The sequence below is a fragment of the Sabethes cyaneus genome, chromosome 3, assembly GCF_943734655.1.
Source record: "Sabethes cyaneus chromosome 3, idSabCyanKW18_F2, whole genome shotgun sequence".
Lineage (NCBI taxonomy): Eukaryota > Metazoa > Arthropoda > Insecta > Diptera > Culicidae > Sabethes > Sabethes cyaneus.
The window spans coordinates 216,443,651-216,469,807 of record NC_071355.1 but is presented as its reverse complement, the minus strand read 5'-3'; the positions used below and the strand labels follow the sequence as shown (position 1 = coordinate 216,469,807).

The 26,157-nt window shown below is 41.1% G+C and overlaps 2 protein-coding genes across 2 annotated transcripts in view; both read left to right on the top strand.

Moving 5' to 3' along the window:
- Positions 1–26,157, top strand: part of LOC128744639 (uncharacterized) — a 379,511-nt gene that overhangs the window by 333,148 nt on the left and 20,206 nt on the right. The gene's annotated exons all lie outside the window — the stretch shown is intronic.
- On the top strand, positions 10–5,442 carry LOC128740701 (uncharacterized). The gene has a single exon (XM_053836264.1). The coding sequence runs from the start codon at positions 10–12 to the stop codon at positions 5,440–5,442; it is 5,433 nt and encodes a 1,810-aa protein (XP_053692239.1).

The window sequence follows — 26,157 nt, the reverse complement described above, 5'->3', positions numbered from 1 at the left end:
CTTTACAAAATGGCCAGTAACGAGCTGCGGAAATTATTAAAGCAAGAACGCCAGATTCGAAGCATCATGGATGCCATGAAAGAGTTTCGGCAGAATTACAACGAAGTTCGCGATAAAAGTTCATTGCTAATTCGAATTAGAAAACTGGACGACGTGTATGAGCTGTTTTGTGAAGTGCGCATGCAAATCGAATTGATTATTGAGGATACGGATGGAAGTGAAGAATTCGTTGACCCAGATGAAACTGTGGATGCTCAAGCCCGCAAAATGGCGGCAAATAAGCACAAAAGAGACATGGACAATGCGCAGATTCTGAAAGAATTCATCAGTGAATATTTTGTGCTAAAGCAATCATTGGAAGACTTATTGTGCCCTTCGATGTTGAATCCCGCTGCTGGTCCTGCGCCGTCTATCAGCCAGCAACATTCTTCTGTGTCGATGATGCGGGTAAAGTTGCCAGAATTGAAGCTACCTACGTTCAGTGGAACTTTACGTGACTGGATCACATTTCGTGATACATTCAAGAATCTTATCTCTGATAACGCTCATTTGTCGGAGATTGACAAATTCACATACCTCCGATCCTCTTTGTCTGGAGAGGCTTTGCAAGAAATTGGATCGATTGAACTCACATCGGATAATTATTCGATAGCATGGAGCCAGCTTGAATCGCGGTACGAGAATAAAAAGCTTTTGGTGAAATCGCACCTTGATGCGCTGCTTTCGATAGACCAAATGAAAAGGGAAACGTTCGAGTCTCTCAATCACCTGCTCAACGAGTTTGAAAAACACTTGCAAATATTAGGCAAACTTGGAGAGGAAACCGCGAATTGGAGCACTATTTTGGCACACATCCTGGCAAGTAAATTAGATGCCGCAACGTTGCGCCTTTGGGAAACCGAACATCGATCTCGAGAGGTCCCGACGTGCACTAAAATGCTTCAGTTCCTAAAAAATCACTGCATTGTTCTGCAATCGGTTATGCCAAAGAGTTGTCATCCATCCGATTCTAAAAGGTCACAACGGTCGTTCAGCAGCTATGCAGGAACACAAGTTGCTTGTCCTTTCTGTAGTGACGAAAAGCACTTTGGTTCACAATGTAAGAAGTTTAGATCGATGAAAGTGGAAGAGAGGAGGAATGCAGTGAAAAATAATCGATTGTGCTTCAACTGTTTATCCAGAGGTCATGGGTCAAAATCCTGTTCGCGAGGTTCCTGCCGGGTATGCGGACAACGACACCACACGATGCTGCACCTAAGCTCAAATCAGACTGATAACACATCTCCTGTTTCACAACCGACGCGACCGCAACCGACTCTAGGGAACCCACACACGACACAGACACCAACAACCTCACGACCACAGAACCAAGCACACACTCAAACTCACCAGCAGGTACCTAATCAAAATACACAAAACGCACTTTCAATTCCAAGTTCAAGAACTCATGCTCAGACGCCACCCACCACAGACACAACCACAAACCACAATATTGTCCTCTCTGCTAACGAAACCAAGGCATCACGATCGGTATTACTTGCTACTGCACTCGTGATACTTGAAGATCATTTTGGGAACTCTATCCTAGCTAGAGCTCTGCTTGATAGCGGATCTCAGCTGTGCTTCATGTCAGAAAACATCTCTCAACGGCTGAAATTTAAACGGTCCAAGGAAACGCTTTCTATCAGTGGAATTGGACAAACCACGAAGAAATGCAAGCAATCTGTCGTGGCTCGCATTCGTTCCCGTGTATCCTGCTTTGCTGAGAAGGAAACATTTTACGTCATCCCACAAGTAACACAGAATTTGCCACTCGCAAGAATAGACACAAATGATCTCAATATTCCGGCCGATTTAGCACTTGCAGACCCCCATTTCTTCGAGCCAGGCTCAATAGATTTACTCATTGGGGCAGAACTCTTCTACGACGTACTTTCGGCTGATAAATTAAAGCTAGGAGATAATGGTCCTACTCTGCAAAATAGTGCCTTTGGGTGGATTGTTTGCGGTCGTGTTTTGAATTGCACAAGCCATCAACCAGTTGTTGCCAGCGCATGTGGTGACCGTTTGGACAACTTGATAACGAGATTTTGGGAACTAGAGACGTGTCGCTCCACTAGCACCCTTTCAATAGAAGAAGAAGCCTGCGAGACGTGGTTTGATCGTACAACTATCAGAGACACTCGTGGGAGATTCATCGTAACATTGCCAAAGAAGGATCACCTTATATCTCGCCTCGGAGACTCAAAAAATACTGCACTCAAACGTTTCCTCGCACTGGAAAGGCGGCTGGCTGGCAACGATAAAATTAAACAAATGTACATCCAGTTTGTCGAAGAATACTTGCGCATGGGCCACATGAGAGAAGTCACTGAGGATAAAGAGTCAACAGCTCAACAGTATTATATACCACATCACTGTGTACTCAAACCGGAAAGTTCGTCAACAAAATTGCGGGTTGTTTTCGATGCGTCGTGCTCTACTACCAGCGGAATTTCCCTCAATGATGCCTTAATGGTTGGTCCCACAGTTCAAGATGATCTGCTCTCGATCGTCATGCGCTTTAGGCTCCATCGATTTGCTATAGTCGCGGACATTGAAAAAATGTACCGCATGGTCCATGTTCAGCAGCGTGATTGGCAATTCCAGCGTATTTTCTGGAGAAGCAATCCTAACGAGTTCATTCGCATCTTTGAGCTTAAAACGGTTACGTATGGCACAGCATCTGCCCCATATTTGGCGACAAAATGCTTGAAACGACTGGCAGAGCTCGACGGTGGAACATTTCCGGATGCTGCGAAGGTATTAGCGGAAGATTTCTATGTGGATGATATGATGTCGGGCGTAGACAGCATCGAGGAAGGTGTGCAGCTGTGCGCTGAGATACAGAGACTGCTAAGCGGCGGCGGATTTACGCTCAGAAAATGGAGCTCGAATTGCCCCGCAGTCCTCGAGCGTATACCTGAAGACTGCAAGGACGAGCGGACTTGCTTTGAATTAGACGACTCAAGTGCGACAGTGAAAACTCTTGGACTTATTTGGGAACCGAGATCGGACTGTTTCAAATTCAAGGTTCCTGCCTGGAACCCATCTGATATTTGTAAACGAGTTGTGGTTTCGGATTTGGCACGAGTGTTCGATCCGCTTGGACTAGTTAGCCCTATAATTGTCGCAGCGAAAATTTTCCTCCAGTCTCTCTGGCAACAGAAAGTCACTTGGGACGATATACTCGCTACAAACTTGCAGTCGTTTTGGATCGAGTTTCGACGTAGCTTAGATCGCCTAGAAGATTTAAGAGTTCCGAGATGGCTAGCGTTCGGCAAGGACTGTCGTTCCATACAGCTACACGGTTTCTGTGACGCCTCTGAAAAGGCCTACGGGGCATGTATTTACTTACGGTGTACACATTTCGATGGTAGTGTCACATCGCGCCTGATTGCTGCAAAATCAAGAGTGGCGCCGATAGAGGACGTGAAAGGGCGAAAGAAGAAACTGTCGATCCCTAGGTTGGAGTTGTCCTCTGCGCTGGTACTTGCTCATCTACACGAGAAGGTTATAAGGAGTTTAAAATTAACAGTGCGAAGGTGGTTTTGGACAGACTCTGAAATTGTTCGGTACTGGCTAGCATCGAGCCCATCACGCTGGCAAATGTTTGTAGCAAACAGAGTGTCAGAAATCCAACACTCAACACGTGAAGGGAAGTGGAACCATGTTCCGGGTACAGAGAATCCAGCTGATGTCCTATCGCGTGGCACTGTTGCAGAACAATTACTAGAGAATCAACTTTGGTGGAATGGACCATCGTGGCTTGTACAGGATGAAAGCACATGGCCAATGGCAGATGATGTACCACTAACAAACTTCGATACCCGTTTCCTGGAAGAAAACACTGCCATATCGGTTGTAGCCAACATGGCTCCACCGAATGAAATTTTCAGTCTGCGGTCGTCTCTCATGGACTTAGTAAAACTCACTGCTTGGTTACTCAGGTTCATACATAATACTCGCCAAAAGAACCACAGCGATAGGCGGCATGGAGCTCTAATGTTCGCCGAACGGGAAGCCGCGCTTATTCAGCTCGTGAAACTTGCTCAGCGCGAGCGGTTTGATCAGGACATCAAAGAATTACTGCGGAAAAATCAAGTGAAATCATCGTCTCGTCTCAATTCTCTTTGTCCGCGGCTACTGGATGGAGTAATCCGTGTCGGCGGCCGGCTCGCGAATGCACAAATCTCAGCAGGAAGAAAGCATCCAATTATTCTGGATAAGGATCATCCACTAACTACTCTTGTCATGCTCCATTACCACCACAAAATGCTTCATGCAGGCCAACAATTGCTTATTGCTAGCGTTCGAGATCGGTTTTGGCCTATTGGTGTTTGCAGTCTCGCTCGTCAAACTATTCACCGTTGTGTTACCTGTTTTAGGAACAAGCCAACCGTCCATGAACAATTAATGGCAGACCTGCCTTCAGAGCGTGTTACGCCAGCTCCACCTTTCCTGAGAGTCGGGGTCGATTATTGCGGACCGTTTCAGGTTGTGTATCCAAACCGAAGAGCAGTTCCGGTAAAATACTATGCCGCGATTTTTGTTTGCCTTGTGACCAAATCGGTTCACATTGAGACTGCTGCAGATTTGACGACCGCAGCATTCTTGGCGGCTTTCAGAAGGTTTGCTGCAAGGCGCGGCAAGCCGTCAGTTGTCATGTGCGACAACGGTTGTAACTTCGTTGGGGCTAGACGTGAACTAGACGAACTTCGACGAGTGTTTCTCGCTCAGCAGTCACAGCAGACAATCGTATCAGAAGCAGCCGATGAAGGAATCGAGTTTAAGTTCATCCCAGCTAAATCCCCAAATTTCGGGGGCCTCTGGGAGGCCGCGGTGAAATCGATGAAGCAGCACCTTAGAAGAGCAATCGGAACGAAAACTCTAACACCAGACGAACTACAGACGGTACTTGTTCAGATTGAGGCCTGCTTAAACTCAAGGCCTCTCACACCTTTGAGTAACGACCCGGGAGACTTCGAAGCTCTAACGCCTGGGCATTTTTTAAGTCAACGCCCACTAACCGCAATTCCAGAACCATCACTACAGGAAGTTCCCGAGAATAGGCTATCTCGGTGGCAACGTACGCAGGATTTTCTGCAACGAATATGGCGAAAATGGTCTACACAATATCTGTCCGACCTCCACAATCGAACCAAGTGGACGAGACAGCGAAACAACTTGTTCGTCGGCACAATGGTCCTGGTCAAGGAAGACAATCTTCCTCCACTCAAATGGGCTCTAGGTCGAGTATCACATGTGACTAAAGGCGCTGATGGAAACATCCGGGTGGTCACAGTTAAGACCAAAGATGGCAGTTATACTAGGGCAATTAGCAAGATTTGCGTTTTGCCCATCCGTGACAACGATCAAATTGGCGTAGAAGGGAAGAATTAAAACTTCCCCAACGAAGGCGCGGTGTCGCCTGCGGGAGTCTCTTGGCTCCCGCGTGCCAGTTAAGTCTTTGTTTTTCAATAAATGTTCAAAAAGTCTAAGGAATGTTTCATCTCCCATAGCTTCGTCGTTCTCCGTCGTGCCAGGATGGGCACGACCTTCAAGATGTTCCACTACTGCTGCTTGTCAAGTCTACTCCCAATCAAATTGCTCGGATGAATACCCTTCACTCAACTCAGCTCACCATTATGATTTCCGAAACGATTTTGCGATGATGGCCACATCAATAAGTCGAACCACGTTATTATATTCGGTTGCTTTCAATTGTTAGGACTGGAGCATCTACAGCATTTTTGGGAGCTTGGTATCAACGCAAGGACTACGATATTACGTCAATATCCATCCGAAAGTTTGCCGTTGCATCACCTTACGGGATCTACTGTTACTGCCGCGCAAGGCACTGGGTAGAGCGAGCTACTGCATCGCATACGTCGGAAGCTGCATTTCATCGGCGCTGGAGCGCCCGCGGAGGCGCGCAAGCCTCCGCTCCAGGGAAGTCTTTATTGATTTGTATTTTTCATGTAAAAAAGCGCCTCTCATCTGTTTCAGCAATGCATCAGGGCGGCCGGGGAGTGCACCCCCGAGGACTGTCATCATTATCCGAACCCTTCTATGGATACCGGTACCTGGCCGGTGTAACCATTCTACGAAAATGCAACCGCGTAAGGCTACACAGAGAGAGCATCCACAGCAGCAGCAGAAATCACGAGACAGCAAGCAGAAGCATAGCAGCATATCTTCCAGCACGCAGATTGGAGGATTACGCAGGATTATCACGAGTCACACGTTACATCGGAGCATCGTACTGAAGCACCATGTGTCATAACGTACCATTCAACTTAAGTGTGTATATAGAAACCAAAGATAGATATTATTAGATATTGTTAGAAATACCGCATATTTCTAAGGCGGCCGGTGATGTTCAATATTTTCATATACTTTATTTTTGTAATTGCAAAATCGATCACTAGACCACCCTGTATCAATCATTAACCATATTGATAACGGCGAGAGCCAGAGAATATGTCTTTTGCATAGAATCATAGTACTAGATCTCTAGAGAGAAATCAATTCGTGTTCTTCGTGTTAGCTTAAGATTGAGATAACTTTAGATCAAAAGTTAGTGCTATTAAATCGGTCGACGTATCCAGTCGCATTTCTGTGCCATCAAAATAAAGTGTCGTTACTAAAGTTCCGCGGTTTTTACTGATCCCAAATTTACCAGCGACCACAGGTCGAAGAAGTATTTTGTACAGATACTATGTAGCTCTACACCATTCCATGAATTGAAAATGCATCTGCACAGACATCGTACGTTTTTTTATTAATACTACAATAACTGCAACTAATTACACTTCGTCATTAACCAGGAAAATGCAAATGACGCAATAAATGAATTACTTTTCATCCTAAAGAGCAAGACCAGGGAAGGAAAAAAATCGCTTCTAGTGATCTAGATCATAGAAGCGATCAGATTCAGATTCATTGACATCACTACTTGTAAGCGACAAACACTTTGTCGCGATCCGCACAGATTATGACAAACCTCATGTCAGATCATGTTCATTGCATGATTGCGTTGAGAAATATAACAGATACAGACGATTGGTTGTGTGCATCGTATGAATCACAATACAAACAAAATGTGTGACCTTTTTCTCGCAGCTAGGTAAGATGTAACACTGTGATCGACTGCTGAGACTGTTTAGAGAACAAAATCTTGTGATCAACGCTAAAGATTCACTGTATGTCATGATCTGTACGGATCGTGATCTGTGCGTGTGGCGATAACTCACAGATTTGATCAAAATCACTGATCTTCCATCCCTGAGCAAGACTAAAGTATCGAATCTTTTCTTATCAGGCAATATATCATGTCTTCCAGAGTTTTCCCGGTGTTACAGTGCCATCGGGATCGTTTCATTACTACGATGGCAGGCGAATGAATGATACTGAACAATCAAGTTGTTTAAATTTACATAGATATGACGAAGACCTTCGATGTTTGCAGGTATTCATAGAGTTTTGAGCAGTCGAACGAATGCATCCATTGACACTTGATCGAAATCAAGCATTACATTACTGTAGATGGTGATGATGAGGGTTACCTCAAGGTAGTCATTTGGAGCCCATTTTGTTCAAACTAATACTATTTTTACTCCATTTTGTTCAAACTACTACTACTACTATTGAATGATCAGTCCGCGACAGTCTGCAAAGTCCTTACATTGATTAAGGTCCGCCAGTGTGAAGCTATCTAGATGAGATGAAAAAGATTGCTAAAGCTTCAAAGCGGTCCGCAAACTTTCTAGCGTTTTTGCTCATGTTGTAAATTACAATTAAACAGCGATAAAAACGCTGCTGGTTTTCGATTGTCTTGCACTGTTTGTTGTGAGAATTTTTCAGAATGATCAAACAATTTGGGTCGAAGGGTTCTAAAATTAATGAAATTTCTTACGCCTGAACTTATGATTAAAAACCAAATTTCTCGGATATTACTTTCTCGAAATGTAATTCTTGGAACCTTTAAAGGTAAAAGAAACCTTTGTTATGCCACCTTATTTACCATCCGTCAACCTGTCAGTGTTGACATCAATAAACATGCTAGCTCGGTCCGGGGATTATCGCGTTGTTAGCTGCGTCCCCAACATTCTCTGTCCAGTAATTTAGAACTTCCGGTTCCGCTTTGCCAGTTGCTACTACAGCAAGCAGCACCAGCTTCGAAACCGATCGGTGTAGCAATCCAGTTGCTGTTTGCACCCTGCTTGACGCACCCTTTCTACGAATTCTGGAATAACGGACGCAATACAGCCTCGGATTCCCCCGTTGCGAGTTCCTTCATTCACGATAACCACCAAGTCCCCTGGCTTGTGCGCTTGAGGCTCTGACTCTTTTTGTGAGTTGGACCGGTGCGCGATTGCATCTCGTTCAAAATTGGTCAGCTCGGTCGGTTTCTGTTAACATCTTCGGAGGTTGAACCAGCCCATTAGAGCTTAAAAAGTATGGAGTGGTTAGGGGTCACTGCCTGCTTGATTGCAAGGTTGAACTGAGACGAACGTCAAAGATCGTGAGTTCACGATGGACTCTGCTTCTTCGAGAATCGTTGTGAGGACTCCGTGAGCTGGACAGGCTGTTGAGCTGTTTTGACATTCCGCACTAGTCGCTCCCAACTCCTTACGAAGTATGGAGCTGAAGGCGGGTTGAAAACCCACTATGTTTTTTCTGATGCATATTGATGATCTACGGCTGGCGCCCTGGAAATTCGTGCCACTGTCGTATATAAATAAATTTGGTCATAGCGATGATAGTAATTTGCTAGGAAGGAAAGTCTACTGTCCTTTGCCAGCTTGAAACAGAGGGAGTAATTTACTGAATGGGATCGTCTGGTGTTAAAGTGGTTTATCAAAGCATTACTAAGTAAGATAATCGCCTTCTTTATCGACAGACTTCGCAGTCGACTGTTAGAGTACAGGACAATTACGAGGCAACGATTCTGCTGACTCTATCTAACAGCACCGCCTAGCCCAGATTCGAACATACGGCGACTGGCATGTTAGACCAGCATCGTATTTCGAAACTAACTGGACGCTATCCATTTGTACACCGCCAAAAATAGTCCGCAACACCTCTCATTTAAATACGGCAAGTGCACATATATCTTCCGTAAGCAAAGTTACTGTCTCAAGTTCGTACCCAGCAAACCACAAATCGTATAATAATGTGTGAAAATCATCTTAAATATCGTTAAACAAACTCGAAATCGTACATACAGCTTAATAAAGCGCACCCTAGTTTACATTTTTTCGTACAAAATGATAGTAACTGATTCACATACGATTTTCGTCACAGAATTGTATAGCATTATGGAACTAATCATGTTGAGTCGGATTTCATCGTACACAAATACATATGAATGTGAAGTGTTTTCATATAATTTGTATATCGCATCCAAAACAGTACGCATATGCTGGTTTCGTGCATCAAATGCGATTTTTCTAGATATATATCGGTACATATATCATATTTGTTACTTTGATATACGCACGAAAATGTTTGCTGGGTATAGGACTACCAGTTTGATTAGCGTTTTATACATTGATTTTTTGATTTATTCAGCTCCAGGCCGTAGTTTCCTCTGCTGTACGAAGAAGTCGTCTCCATTTCACTCGGTCCATGGCCGCAATTCGCCAGCCAGGTCGTCTGCGTAGGGTACGCAGATCGCTTTTCACTTGATCGATCCATCTTGCTCACTGCGCGCCCGCCATCTCGTTCCAGTCGGATCATCATTGAGAACTTTTTTAACAGGGCTGTCGTCTGACATCCTCTCGACGTGCTCAGCCCATCGCAGGCGACCGATTTTTGCGGTGTGAGCGATGGGAGGTTCCCTAAGCAGCTGATGCAATCAGGCTTGCTGATAATCGCATCATAACGCCTATTTTTAGTCTTCAAGAAGGAACGCATTCGAAGATTCAATAACGCCTCACTGCTCCAGAATGAAGATAATAATAACACTACAAAGCTTGCAGCGATGTGACTTGCGAGAGAATAATACATAGGCCGAACATTTGTGTTTTATCTTTGCGCTTTCTATTCTTCGCCTTCGGTCCGTTTGCGGTGCGAAGCGTACATGATATTCTTCACTCTTCTTCGAATGCTTCGATCTTCATGAAGAAGCGAACAAAAATTTATCACCGAGGCGATGATTAATAGCTTAGTTTAGTTGGCTGCAGATAACGGATAAAATGTAAAAGCAAACTGTTTCCGTATTTTATTTTTGGAAACCTAGGAAAATAGTGTGTATGTATGTATGTGTGAGTGTACGTATGCGCGAGTGTACGTATGTGTGTACTTAAGAACGTTTTGCACTCACTTTTCTCAGAGTCGATAGACAGATTTGGATGATCTTGGTGACAAATGAAAGATCACTATTGAATTTTATATAAGTATATAAGCATATAAGCAAACGTTATTTGAAAACTGTTCTGTTTAAACCTATCAAACGAAATTAAACTATATTTAAACTTGAATACTTAGGAACGTATATAAAACCGTCAAAACGAGGATAACCAAAACATCTATCAAGTGTCGATTTTATGTATTGATGTATGTATGTGTGCTTGCATGTATGTATATGAGTATGTGTGTATTTGTGGTGTATGTACGTGTGCTTGTAACTTCGCGCAGAATTCGCCAAACCGAACCGGGAATCGTCCGCTAAGCCTTCAGAATTGCCTCGAAGAAATATTCTGAGATGTCAGTTTTGTTTTTAAAAAAGAATAAAACTGATTTTCGAATACGGTCGTGTCAAAAATAATCCGTGAAACGTGCCAAAATCGGTTTGATCTGTAGCTGGTTTATAGAAATAGTTACTCGTAGAATGAAAATAGCAAGAACTAGTTTTCCTATAAAAAATTTCAAACAAATTTTGCGTTCTTGCAATCAACAAAGACTTGCACTTGACAAACAATTATTCATCTCATTCAATTTCATATTGTTTCCGTAGTTACTGATATTTTACATATATTCATAGAGGACTGAAAAAATGATCATCTATGTGATATATTTTCCTAACCATACGAATATATTTAAAATTAATAAAGGTGTTGATAAAATAAATTAACTGGGTGACGCTAAGAAATGTTTACGCACCCCAGGAAGAGAAATATCACTATTGCACCTAGCACATTCTTGAATTAGGCTATTACAAATACATATTTTATAAAGTTTTTGTCCTTCCGGTGTTCGGCCACTGAAGGGGGGGGGGGCGAAAAAAAAACAAAGTGAATTTTTTAATCGAGCAAAAAAAAACATGGATTTTAAGAATTTTTATTTAAGGTTTAAACATGAAAACCGAATCTATTCTTGCTTATAATATATACGTTATTATTTTGTATGCAAAAATATACGAAAAAAGACAAAAACGAGGGAAATTTTTTTTGAATGGTTTTCGGAAATTCCATTGTTCGAATTCGTGCTAGAAGCGTTAATTCAACTCAGAATTTTCTCATCCGTCGGCTCTAGCGTATATTCGTATACTTTATATATCATGGTAAAATATTACTTTCTTCGGGAAAATAGTTTGAGTAATAGCAGCCTGGCCGATAGTACGTAAAATTGTTTTACTTGATTAAAAAAATCACATTGCCCCCCCTCCCCCTTCAGTTGCCTCACGTCGGAAGGACAAAAACTTCATAAAATATAAACAGTGGCATAACTTGAGAACGGCTGGGCCTAAAAAAGTTAAAATGACATAACATGATAATGCGTAGCATTTGATTTTGTTCTGGTTTTACAAAAAAAGGAAAATTTGGATATTTTTGAAAAATTTATCAGATTTAAAAAAAAAATCGAAAGACATTTTAGAACATGTTTTAAGCTATATTTAATAAAAATGATATAAATCTGAGGGGACATGTTTTGATAATTCAAGTTTAATGATTTTTGTCTTGATTTTGAAAAGTTTTTTCTTTCAGTGTATTTTTTCCGAAAATATACTTAATTTCCTATAACTTTTCCGTTGACGTCATTTTTAACAAAGAAGTGGTTTCCGAGATACGATATTTAAAAAAAATCCCATTTATAAATACGCCCTTTTGAAAAGTTACTCTTGACGAAAATAATTAAGTTTCGTAGAAAATGAATCCTTGTGTGGCATCTAACATATCAGCAAACTTTCATTTCATTAAAAAATATTCGAGACAAACCGTTTTGTTAGTTGAGTTAGAATTGCTCAGATAGTGCACTTACACCCCTTTCCTTCCAAACGAAAACCAACTTTTATTTTGCTCGTTTTTTTCATGTTTTTAAAAAAGTCATTAAACGGTAAAATTTTGACGTGAATTTTCTGGCATGCATAAAACCTTACTCAAAGTATCCTTTCCTACCATTATCTCGATTTTTTCAATTTTGTCACTTACATCCCTTTCCTTCTCACCCCCTCAAATCAGACCGGACCAAGTCGCAAAATTTAAATAATTTAAATTATTGACAACACACGGTTAAGAATTTCCAAAGCGACAATTCACTCTAATCAGAATACATAAATGTTTTAAACAGCCAAAGATACGAAATGATTTCGAACGATTGAAACCTTTAAACTACACAGTAGTAGCAAACTTGGACTTTGACTTCGACCGGCCCAAGTCGCAACATTTAATAAAATGAGTTAATGACAGCAAACGATCAAGAAATTTCTAAGCTACATTATACACTAATCAGACTACATAAATGTTGCAAACAGCCAGAGTTATGAGAAGATTTCGAACGATTCATAGCTATAAACCATACAGAGCAGCAAACTTTGAACGCGTTTTTCTCGAAATCAAAGTTTTGTTACTAGGTTCGGTTTGACTTAACGCCGACCAAATAATAGAATTAAGAGGAAAAGTTTTAGGTTTATCTAGCCGCAATGCAACAAATCTTCTGATTCTGTTTACCATCACAACGAATTTTGCCATTCGACATGAATAACTGGTTTCCCTTGTTTCCTAAAATCATTCATTCATTCGCGAGGAAGAACCAAAAAATATTCTTCATGAAGAATGTAGATGATATCGCTCACTATTGAATGCTTCTTTAGCTGAAGACTGCTTTGTGAATCGCATTAACCCGTAGTTCATGAGTGAGCAATACTTGTTGCCTGCCATACAGGCGATAATTCAGAGAAGAACGAAGAACATGAAAAAGCGAAATATGCCGAATAGCTTCAACCGCAAAGCTGATCGAAGCTGATCTGAGAAGCTTTTTTTCACAGGTCGTGCAACTCTCTAGAGAATAACTAACAAAGAGAGTAAAGCGCTTTCGCGATAATCAGCAAGCCTGGATGCAATTCATGGTTCGTTCGCTTCCTCCAACATTCCGTCTTCCATCTGCACTCCACCGCAATGATGCGCAATGCCTTCTGTTCGAAAATACTAAGGGCGCGTTGGTACTCCACGAGCATAGTCCATGCCTCATGGCCGTAAAGGACTACCGGTCTAATCAGCGTCTTGTAGATTGTTAACTTCGTGCGGTGGCGAATTTTGTTCGATCGCATCGTCCTACAGAGTCCAAAGTAGGCACGATTTCCTGCCATAATACGTCTTTGTATTTCTCTGCTGGTGTCGTTGTCTGCGGTAACCAGTGTGCCCAGATACACGAACTCTTCTACCACCTCGATTTCATCACCGTCTAAATGAATCCATGGGGGGGAGGTCAGCATTCACTTTTCTAAAACCTCTTCCTTTCATGTATTTTGTTTTCGATACATTAATGACAAGTCCAATCCGTTTGGCTTCAGGTTTCAGTCCGATATACGTTTCCGCCAACCTCTCAAAGGTACGTATAATGATGTCAACGTCGTCAGCGAAACCAAGAAGCTGGACGGACTTCGTGAATATCGTGCCACTCGTGTCCATCATCCCCGCTCTTCTTATCACACCCTGCAAAGCGATGTTGAACAGCAAACATGAAAGCCCATCACCTTGCCGTAACCCTCTTCGAGATTCAAAGGGACATGGGGAGATTCGCCTTGACCAATCGCGTTAGTTTATCCGGAAATCCGTAGTAGTGCATAATCTGCCATAGCTGATCTCGATCGATCGTGTCATACGCCGAGTTGAAGTCGATGCATAAATGATGCGTGGGCACGTTGTATTCGCGACATTTCTGCAACACTTGCCGAAGCGCGACATAAAAGTTGGGAGAGTACATTGTAGGCGGCGTTCAACAGTGTGATTGTGCTGTAATTACAACAATCCAACTTGTCGCCTTTTTTGTAGATCGGACACATGATGCCTTCCGTCCACCCCTCTGGTAGTAGCTCCTCCTCCCAAATCTTGACAATGACCCAGTGGAGCGCTCTAGCCAGTGCGTCACCATCGTATTTATACATCGTCAGCTTTGTTTAATCTCCTTATTCATATTACTGTCGGCGGTGACCAGACATCCCAGATATATGAACTCATCAACCACTTCCAACCAGTTCATCGCCGTCATTTGTTACTGTCAGTAGGAGGCATACTTTGTTATCTTTGGAGCCTCTTCAATAGCGATTTGAAGGGACTCGATACCCGATCAGACAAACATAGCAAAATTATAACAAATCATGATATTTTGATATGACAGTATTTCTAACATGATTTGCTATAATTTTGGTCTCGTTAGTAGTTAAAATATCAAAAATTCTATCAGAACTTCTTAGCAGCAGTAGCAAAAATATAACAAAATTTGTTATGTTTTGAACAAAATTATATCAAAATTTGTTATGATATTTGTAACAGGTTTTGTTATAATTTTGTTAAAATATAACAAAAACTTCTTTGCCTTCATCTGCTATATCGACATTTTATTTCGGCTAAATTGCCAAAAATAGTACAACTATTATTAGGAACATTCACAAATAGCACAGAAAAAAACTTTCATACATTTACAAAAATCGCTCCGGCCTCGACCGGGATTGAACTCACGACACATCGCACAGAACGCAACAGTCTTGACCTCTGTGCCAGAACTACTCTTGAATGAAGGAAGATTAAATGCTTATATGATTTAGCCGATAGCTCATTCGGGGTTGTCGGTTTTTGCTTCGAGCTGTCTATAAATAGAAAATAAGCATTCAATCCAAAGCCGATATCAAGAAGACGAAGAAATCGAATCCGTTTAATCAGTGTTGCGCCACTTTAAGAATGCTGCACGAATTGCTATCAAATATGGTCGGTATTAAATCAGACTGGACCAAATCGCAAATTCAAAAAAATGAGTTAATGACAGCTAGCGATCAACAATTTTCTAAGCTGCTTTTTACTTTAATCAGACTATCATAAATGTTGCAAACAGCCATAGTTATCAGATGATTTCGAACGATTGATAGGTATTAACTTAAATAGGTTTGACTTAAAAACGACCATATATGATAAATGTCTGACTCAACAGGCAGAACCAACTGACAAAACTCTGATTTCGAGAAAAACGCGTTCAAATTTTGCTGCTGGTATGTAGTTTAAAGCTATCAATCATTCGAAATCATTTAATATCTTTGGCTATTTGCCACATTTATGTAATCTGATTAGAGTAATTCTCATGTAGAATGCGACATGTTGCTAGTTGTTGCTCGCATTAACCGTGGGGAGGACCAACCAGCACCAAATTTAGGATTTTTACTTTCTGACCTAAAACAAACAATCTGACAAAATTTGATTCAAATCCATGAAGGCCGATTAGATTTCAGACACCTCGCGTAGAATTACCCTAATACGTAATTTTTAGATTTTAAATTTGCAATTGAGAACGACCTAAGAAAAAAGTTTATATGACATAATTTGTTCAATTTTATGCGTAGAATTTGATTTTATTTTAGTTTTATAAAAAAAATTTCAAATATTATAAAAAATCCGAGCTCTTTACCAGAGTTTAGAGCATTATTTGCGCTTAAAAGACATGTTTTGAGATAATTCTCAATTGATGATTTTTATCACGTATTTGCAAAGCTTTTTCTTTCAGCGTAATTGTTTACTGAAAATACACTTAATTTACTACAATTTTTCCTTTGACGTCATTTTCATAAAATAAATACCTAGTTTTCGACACAGAATTTTTTGAAAAAAAATTTCATTTCTAAATACGCTCTTTTTAAAAGTTACTCTTGACGCAAACCTATATTTCATGGAAAATGATTCGGTGCGTGATTGTAATGTGTTAGCAATCAAAAATAGTCAAGACAAACCGTTTGCAAGCTGGAACATTTCATTTTTGCTCTGTAACAAAATTATAACAAATTTTGATATAAGAACAAAACTTGTAATAATTCTGTTAGCCTCATTATTTTGTCTGATCAAAAATATAACAAATTCTGTTATTTCTATCTAATTGAGATACTTTTTTGTTACATGTTTGTTATAATCATTTACTCGGGTAGTGCCCCAGAAACACGCACGTAGCACATCACTAACTCCAGGGTAGCTTTGATCAGCCGCGTCAGTTAGTCCGGAAAACCGTTCTCATGCATTAATAGGACACCGCCTCTAGTTTCTGCTAATAAATAACAGAAGTTGGCGCAAGTTTTTCATCATGCGCCATACGCGAGAGTATGCTTGAAACTATCAATGTTTCCCTGTTGAATACAACAGATGTCGTTAGTTCGTAACACATATTGTACATTTGCGTAGCAGCTGAATTTTGCGCGACAATCAATATACTGAACACAACAACCTTACAACCTCATGCATCTCAGTTTCTTTTGTGTTTATCGCTAATCGCGACACCTGAACCAATAAATAATTCGTAAACATTGTTTTTATTTATTGCGTTTGTGTTGCGAAATTTAATTTTTTCGAATTGAAATGTCGCACACATATCAGCTCCTGTCTATTGGCCAGGCTTTTCATAAAGCCCTATAAAAGCCGAAGCAAAACCGTGGGCTTAAACTAGGCTGACCAGACCGGATTTGGATGGCTTGTCCCGGATTACTAAGCGTCCCGGAAAGTGTCCCGCAATGATTAATTTTTTAATCGAAACAGTTTCTAAGGATGAAAAATAGAAAATTATGTTACATTGCAGGAAAAAACCTACTGCTGACACCGCTCGTCAGCCGGTGCCCACCCTCCCCAGTCACGGCCCCGGCCAGCCGGCACCTCGAACTCCTCATCTGACCAATGTAACTGGTGACTGTTCTTTTCATCTTCAGCTTTCACTCCATTATCCTCCAGTATTTCAATACTGCACGAACCCGAGGACAATTTGGTGCAATCAGCTCTTTTGAGATGATCTGAAGTCCATTGTCCATTGTAGCATGCATGCTGAAACTGCGGCTTAGTAAGGCACCTTCCCCTGTGTATATCAGAATTCTTATCCGTCACAAAACAGTGGTTTTCACACGGATGCCAATGAAACAGATCCCTTGCCAAGTCATGACCTTTTATCACGAACCCATTCCCAAAACGAATCTAAAATCTGCTACAAACCGTACCGCGTTTAGCTGAAATCGGCCTTCTCTGATGCTTATTCATCATCGAGTCAGACACATGTATCGCGTTTCGTCCAATGTTGCGAATCGAGCGAGAAGTCAACCATACCTACACACACGAAAGATTATGAGAAACATAGCGTTCAACGCTTAGGGTAACCAACCTATTTTGGACCACATCAGCAGCTATACATAATTTGGACACTTCCATTTGATTTTGCTGTAAGTGTCCAAATTATGTACAGCTGCTGATGGGGTCCAAAATACGTTGGTTACCCTACGCCGCACACGCAGGCATAAAAGAAACAGCCGTCGGTACTGTGTGCAGACATTCTGCTACCCACACACTCGCGCATGCATATACTCACATCGTCTTTCTGCTAAGCTTACTCGCCAGTTAAATAATTCCTGAGGAATCAGCTGCCCGTGAGGCCTAGTGGCGCACTGGGATGAAAATTTTGCATTACTTTTTCTTTTCTTCATCTTCGCCCTCGATTCTACTGGTATCGTCACCTCAACCCAGTTGACGATCAAGAGTTCAATTCGAACGTCTGGCCTGCGCCTTGCGGACAGCCATGAGAGTTTCCTTGCAACCCTCAATTACTCACACCACGGCTTTTTTAGGATGCTGGAAGCTGGTTCCACAGCTCCCGAGCCGACGCTGATGGATACTGCAGGTGACCGCACACAATTACTTTCATTTCTCCTCCTGCATGATGAATATTTCGAAACCACGTCACCTGCGAAACTGCGAAAAAAATATACCGAGCAGAACTGTTTACAAATAACACAACGCTACCAAAGCTAGCATCCACGGCCACTGGGAGTGCCGCTATCGCCAAAATGAAGTACCCAATTTCTCAATGAGCCCATCTTTACTACCGAACCGATTTAGCAAATAAGCAATTTAATATGTCCCGCATTCATTAAAAAAAAATCTGGTCACTTTAGCTTAAACTGTCATTAGACATTACCCTTCTTTATCGACAGACTTCGCAGCCGACTGTATAGAGTACAGGAAAATTACGGGGCCAGCGTAACGATCCTACTGACTCTATCTAGCAAGCACCGCCTAGCCGAGATTCGAACATACGACGACTGGCTTGTCAGACCAGCATCGCACCTCGAAGCTAACTGGGCGGTATAAATGTATCTTTATAGGGCTTTAGCTTTCCAGGGCTCTCGGATGACTGGTAGTAAGATGCTATAGAGAGGCACAGAAAATGTTTGTTTTTTATCAAAATTAGGCAGAAGTCATGAAAATTAAGTATAACAGACCACAAATACAGTATAACTGTACCACAAATACAATATGATTAGTGATTGTTTTTCAAGTAGGTAAACATAAATAAGTGAGAAATTTTGATTTTACTACCACTAGAAAAGCGCCATCTCTTGAAAAGTAACGGTTCGTGTGGTGTCCTATTGCTGTTCGCGCTCGACTGTATCGTATGCTGCCCTGAAACCCACGAAAATATAATGTGTCGGCACGTTGTACTCTCGACATTTCTGAAGGATTTGGGCGATTTGCCTCCTTGTCCCTACACATATCAGGCTTCGGTGTATCCTTTATGAGATTGGTTCTCCATCCCATAAGACTGGCGCGTCTCATTAGCCCGGAATTATTGTTCTAGCTTTTCATGATCTCTATCCTGCTTCTGGTGCTTTTCCCTTCTCAAGATCGAGGTCAGCTCATTCCGCGCTCGTCCATAGTTTGCTAAATTCTCTCTCGTAAGAAAGCTTAGATTGATTTAATAAGCAGATCCTTCTGCCAATTTCTACTTCATCGCCCTTGTGATCTGTGCTCCAAACCTGTAAAAGCGAAAACAAACATTTTTTTCTAAACTGTCAAACATATCACTTTAATTTTGCCTTGCTTCAAAAAAGTATAATTTAAAATGGATTAAAATAGTAAATGCAATAAAAACCTACTCCAAATAGAGACAAACTCGTGATCTCCTTACAACTGCTCTGAGCTTGTTATCAGATAAAAGAAATATAATTTACAAAAGTATTCCTGTTTACTTTATTACTCGGGGGATGTGTTAAGATGTCTGTATCAATTGCTTCGTTTGGTTGTTTCGTTGCACAATCAGCAACGAAAGTAAAAACAGTGACCAACAGACAGATAGATAGTTGGTGATAACGTTTCCTTTCAATCAAGTATCTATTCAGCCGTTGTTGGACCACGAAAGTGTGGTTTGTGCATAAACTTATTCGACGCCCCGTCACAAAGTAGAAGTTGGTGACAGTGTGGCTGATTTTAATGTGAAACAGATGCAAAAAGTTCATAAATTAAATTTGTGTATACATTATACAAGTTGTTCGATGTGACGAGAAGTTTTCACCAGGGAAAATAACCGACAGGGAGGCGACATGCAGTCGCTAGTTTGGTACTAATGAGTTCATATTTATATCGGATTATTAGGCTGATGCAATTGATTATCATAAAGTTTCACCTTATATAATAAATCGGCAGAAAATTATTCGATTACGTTCGGAGTGTATTGTTTTAGGAGCTTATATTGCCCATTCGTCATAATGAAATGAGTGCGCCCCATGCAGTGGGGTAACATTTAATTGATTTAATATCCCGGAGAACGAAGTTTTTCAACTTCCCTGTAAATCACTAGAACAGCTTCATCCTCGGAATAAAAATGAATTACAGCAAAATTCACACCAGAGGGCATGAGTAATAATCGTTACGTTCAAAAGTTTTTCTGTTTCCAACGTGTTCCCTTTTTTCATTTTCCGCGGCACCAGCCAGAAGCAGTAGCATCAGCAGCAGCACAAGGATCATGAATAATTTTCCGTCCTATTCTTCGCAGCTCATCTGCATAGTGGTAATGATGGACAAAAAGAAGCACAAAAAAAAAGAATCATCAACATACAGAGCAAAACTTAAGTGTCTATTAGGCTATCTGGAACATTGCAAGGTTTGACAAACAGGCAGGTTTTTCCAGATCTCAAAGATAGAAGTAGAGAAAAGTTTTTTTTTCGGTAAAGCACGAACGAATCTAATTACCATAAAATTTTAATAAAAATATTAATAAAAGTCAGGAAGATGAAGAGATGAAATTTGGTGGCCGTGCTGCCAACCGGTGCGAAGCACCTAAGTAATTGTTTTCTATAGATACATTAGCTATTATTTCCTGGCATTTCTAGCAAAACAACATACGGGGTGGGCAACCAGTGAAGGGCAACTTTTTTTACGAGTCTCATCATCATAAAGGAGCACGTCCTAAGGAATCCGTCGGAAAAGTTCCGGCCAGCACAAGACACAGGACCTACTCCTAGCCCGTGGTAGCAGCGGGCAAAAGCGAGGGATGATTGTTATTAACGACCGTTGTTCTCACTCCTCAATGATTCTTCGAGGTATCACTTAACTTCTAGTCTCGTCCTATTGCAGCACCTTACACGACATTTCTTGGATTTGTTATGGGGTTGGAAATAAGCGAAAAGCGCTTAGTGTTGCCGTGGAAGGATGAAAGAAGCTTTCACTTAGAGGGTGTGTGCCGAGCCAAACCTACTTTGTATGAATCTCGGTGTAAATGAGCGCAAAGTGGAAATAAAGAAATTCCCATAAAAAGTACATTGAAAACAACACTTTAGAACAAGTGTTATTTTTCCTCTCACTGCTGGCAGGAGTGCGGGATGAGGGGCTACTTCAAGGAAAACTTGAGAGTGTGATATTTGCATGCCTACTACACAAGGATGTCTTTTGTACTATTTTCGAGCCCGGCAGGTACAGTTTAGGTAGCTTAGCTCCAGCTAGCTGGAAAAAGAGTTTAAATGTGGTGTTTTATGTGGGCGCTGTCCTTGACACATATTGTGCAACCCAACGTACTCGCTGACATTTTATTGAATGAGTGTGCATACAAATAGGACGTCGAACAATTGACTTCTCACCTTGAACTATGTCGTGTGCTTGTTTGAGGTTTCAGCTAGCAGGAAAAGTCGGCACATTATGTGCTGCCGTGGATAGTGGCTTCTCGAACTCTGGAAAGAAAATATTTGGATTTCTTCAAAGTGGAAGAAACACAAAGTTTTTAATTTATGATATCGATCAGAACGAGAAAGGAAAAATTTTCGTCCTTGAGGTAAGACTACATTTATAATCCTAGTAAGTAAAGCTATCTTTATACTGTATTCTAGTTAGTGCAAAACTATTCCAATACCTGTCAAAATTCTAAATAATTCATTTTCAAAGGAATCTCCGTTCTTCCAACTCGCATTACAATAAAGCACTAATTAGGCGTTAGAGTTTATATTCATTTCCAAAACTTGTACTCATATTCATCATATAACCTCCTTTTCAGTCAGAAATTATTCAGGATCCATTCCCATCATCATCACCATCATCATTTCGAAAAACAGTCATCGCTTATGTTGTTCTTTAATTTCGGAACCATAGCGCAGTTTCGTTTCAGCAGGGTATGTTACCGCATTCCCGCTATAGTACATAGACGTTTCAGTAGAAAAATCTGATGCTATTATTTTGCATTTTACGGATTTAAAAAAGCAAAAACACTTCCACTTACCGTAAACCCGACAACCGGCAAACCGGTTGGAAAATGTTTCTCTAGGCAAGTTTTAATTCTATCATAATTACTCCGGTTCCAACTGCATCATCTGCCAGTTGGATGAGAACGGAGTGTGCTGGTGGGCTGTCTTCCGGCCAACCCGACCAGCACCGTCGAAACAGTTTCCGGCATTTCCTGTTCAAATTATATGCAACGTGAGAAAATGCCAGCCAACTTGTTCCTTTCCTACTGATTGAAAGTGCTGCTACTGCTGTTGTTGCGCGGCAGGCGGAATGAAGAAAAGACGAAGTACGAACAGTTACCAGTGAGAATGAGCAGGAGCAGGAGAAGGAGGAGGTGAAGGATTGAAATGAAAGTTTCTTTAACAGACGACAGCTGACAGCTTTGTGTGACGTGTAGAGATCCCATTTCTGGTTGTTAAACCGAAGATAAAAAAGACAATGGCTTATATTAGACCAATTATCATGAATATAAAACAAAGTGTAACGAACAGTACCTGGTCATAGCGAGTTCATCCAGAAGTTCTTAGAGGGAATTCAAAAAAGTCAAATTTTACCTTTATTCATCAAACTTGATAATGTTTCTTTGAAAGTTTCTACTCGTGAACTGCAATGCATTTATGGTTCCACTTGATCCAGTTCGGTTTCTTCATTTCGGTATGACAATCAGAGTCGACGACCGGAACAAATTAGACATACACTTTTTTAACTTTTCATTGGACCTTAATAAACGAATAGAAGTGTAGTTCATGAAACAGTTCTGTTAAATTTTCGTATTTATTTCTGCGAGACGTAATTGAGGTCGAAAGGTTCTTCTATACTAAAGAGTCTTACGATTAAAACTTGGTCAATCAGGAATACAAAACAATACGGCCGAAGCATCGAAGCTGTACTGCTGTACACTACGAGATGGATTACCTACAAATGGCCGAAACACAAATGGCCGAATCACAAAAGACCGAAACACGTATCACCGAACGTCATATTCGGCCTAAAATATTCATGGCCTTCAACCTGCGCAAACGTTGGGTACATGCTGTCCTTACTCGCTGCTGCTCGTTCTGACTTAACTAAGGGGTAATTCCTACTAGTCAGTAAAGCTAGGAAAATGCGTGCACTTAAGGTGAGATTCTGCCACAAAAGACGATCATTAAGACTGTCGCAGTGGCCTTTTAACCCAATGCCCTTCTGGCATACAAAAAAAAGGTGAGATTAGTCGTCATCGATTCTGCCAATTTCAAAAGCAGTTATTTTTGTTTGAAACAAAAATTCTGTTCATGAAAATATATTCGCTGTGTTCAGATTGGCAAGAAGAATGCAGTATTTACATTTTTATAAATAGAATTCCGCTTTGGACCCAAAAACTGCTTCCGAAATTGGACTCTCCGACAAAAATTTGATGACTGCTTATTTCCCGTTAAATAGAAGTGGTTTCTGCGGGAGGGCTGCCTCCCGCAATGACCGGTGCTTCCGATGGTGGGTCTCCGGCGCACACTCGCGGGCTGCGGCCGTCTCGTCCCGAATCATCTAGGAAGCATTTGCTACTGGCACGGTAAATAGGTCTCGCACCTAATAATGAACGTAAATCATTAGCACTTGACTTAGGGAAAGAAAGAACTTCATCTATACCCTATAGTTATGTTGAAGATTTTGTATGATTAAAGTTATTTGTTAACTGCTTGCCAATTCATGTTTCTTGTTGAGTAGTTTTTGAGGTATTCCGAGAAAATTCGGCCTTTCGTGATTCGGTCATTCGTGATTCAGTTATTCGTGATTCGGCCAAACGAAATTTTGGCCATCTGTGGCTGTTGTTGAAATTCGGCCTTTTGGATTTCGGCCATTCGTGTTTCGACCATTCGGAACCAGCCCCTACGATACTGACAAGGTCAGTTTGCGTGGAAATGAAAATCTCAAACAGCTTCACGGGTAAAAGTTTTATACACCAAAGGGAGAAAGAAAAAGAATTGTGAATATTTTCAAGCATTTAAAACTGAAGCAGTTCTCTAAGAAGCATCTGATATAGCAAGCTATTGATACTTGTGTCTCAAAAAGCGAAGCAACCAGGACCATCAGCCAAGAAATTTACGTAAACGAGTATCTGGAAAAGCGTCTGCTGCCATTAATGAAACAACTCGATTGTTCCGTGCTGCTTTGGCCGGATTTGGCATCCTGTCATTACGAAATACACGCCAAGGAGAGGCAAACCGCCAACAACGTGCGCGTGGTTCTCAAAGGTAAAAAGCCTTCCAACACATCCATTCAAGGAATACCCATGTAATAATGCAATAACCAGACAGATGCCTTCGACTTCGAGGCAGAACCCCGTACCCGTTGGATAAGCGCTGAAGAAAACGGGTGTTAGGGGAGCGTTTGGAGAATGGAAGCCTAAGACCGAAAAGCATGGAGACAACTCCTAAATTCGGCCCAGATTCGATAAGCGGATTGTCGCCAAAAAATAAGTAAATAATGCAATAGTAAATTGGTTTTATTATTGACTTATAGTAGCGTTATTAGAACAGCACAGAGTTTCTCAGGTTTCAAAGTGGGTTTCTCAAGTGAATTTTGATTTTGAGAAGACAGAAAGTTAGAAAGACAGAAAATTATTTTAGCTTTCGATTGAGTAAGTTTTCAGAGTTATGTTCTTCGACTTTGCAGTCAAATTGACAGTTGTCGGAAAGTCGGCAAGACAGACAGTTAGGGAGTCAGAAAGTTGGGAAGACTGAAAGTAGGAAAAACTGAACGTTCGTAAGACAGAAAGTTAGAAAGACAGACAGTTGGCAAGATAGAAAGTTGGAAAGACAGAAAATTGAGAAGACCGAAAGTTGGAAAGACAGAAAGTTGGAAAGTCAGAAAGCTGGGAAGACAGAATGTTGGTAAGTGGGAAAGTTCGTCAGATAGAAAGTTGGCAAGACAGAAAATCGGAAAGACAGAAAGTTGACAAGCCGAAAAGTTGACAAGACAGAAAGTTGGCAAACCCGAATTTCGGCCAAACACAAAGTTGATTATACAGAAAGTCGGCAAAACAGAAAGTTGGGAAGATAGAAAGTTGGTAAGACAGGCAGTTTATAAGACTGAAAGTCGGCAAGACAGAAAGTTGGTAAGACAGACGGTTGGCAAAAGACAAAAAAATAGGAAGACGGAAAGCTGATAAGACAGACAGTTGGCAAGACAGAAAGTTGGGGAGACAGAATGTTGGCAAGATAGACAGTTGACAAGGTAGAAAGTTGGAAAGACAGAAAATTAGGAAGACGGAAAGCTGATAAGACAGACAGTTAGCAAGACAGAAAGTTAGGAAGACAGATAGTCGGGAAGAGAGAAAGTTGGCAAAACAGGCAGTTGATAAGACAGATAGTTGACAAGACAGAATGTTGGTAAGACAGACAGTTGACAAGACATAAAGTCGGCAAGACAGAAAGTTGGCAGGACAGACAGTTGACGAGATAGAAAGTTGGAAAGACAGAAAATTGGGAAGACCGAAAGTTGGAAAATCAGAAAATTGGGAAGACAGAAAGTTGACAAAACAGAAAGTTGGTAAGACAGAAAGTCGGCAAGACAGAAAGTTGGCAAGATAGACAGTTGACAAGGTAGAAAATTGGAAAGACAGAAAATTAGGAAAACAGAAAGCTGATAAGACTGACAGTTGACAAGACAGAAAGTCGGCAAGACAGAAAGTTGGCAAGACAGACAGTTGACAAGATAGAAAGTTGGAAAGACAGAAAATTGGGAAGACCGAAAGTTGGGAAGACAGAAAGTTGGTAAGACAGACAGAAAGTTGGTAAAACCGAATTTTGGCAGGACAGAAAGTTGGAAAAACAAAAAATTGGATAGATAGAAAACTATTTCAGCTTTCGCTTGAGTAACTTTCCAGAGTTATGCTTTTCGGCTTCGCAGGCAAATTGTAGCAAACATAACCCTAAAAGACAGTATAAGTGCAAGTCTCTAAGAAATGTTCATTCTAAATTGCCCTTTGTGTGGTAATGTTTATGATTGATTAGCAACGAAGTCTTCGTTTTTCATGAATCATGCTGAGCAAGCGCAACAAAACAAAAGCTAATTTCTCAAATCAGAAAATTGCACAAAGTTGCAAACAATCGACAGTTCGTACGTTTCGAAATTTAGTGCAATGTGGAAGGTTAACAGTTTTCTCAGCGCACCATATTTTGCACAATGGATC

Bases quoted from the DNA above. Each gene is read 5' to 3' on its own strand.
- LOC128740701 (XM_053836264.1), top strand. From the start codon at position 10: ATGGCCAGTAACGAGCTGCGGAAATTATTAAAGCAAGAACGCCAGATT.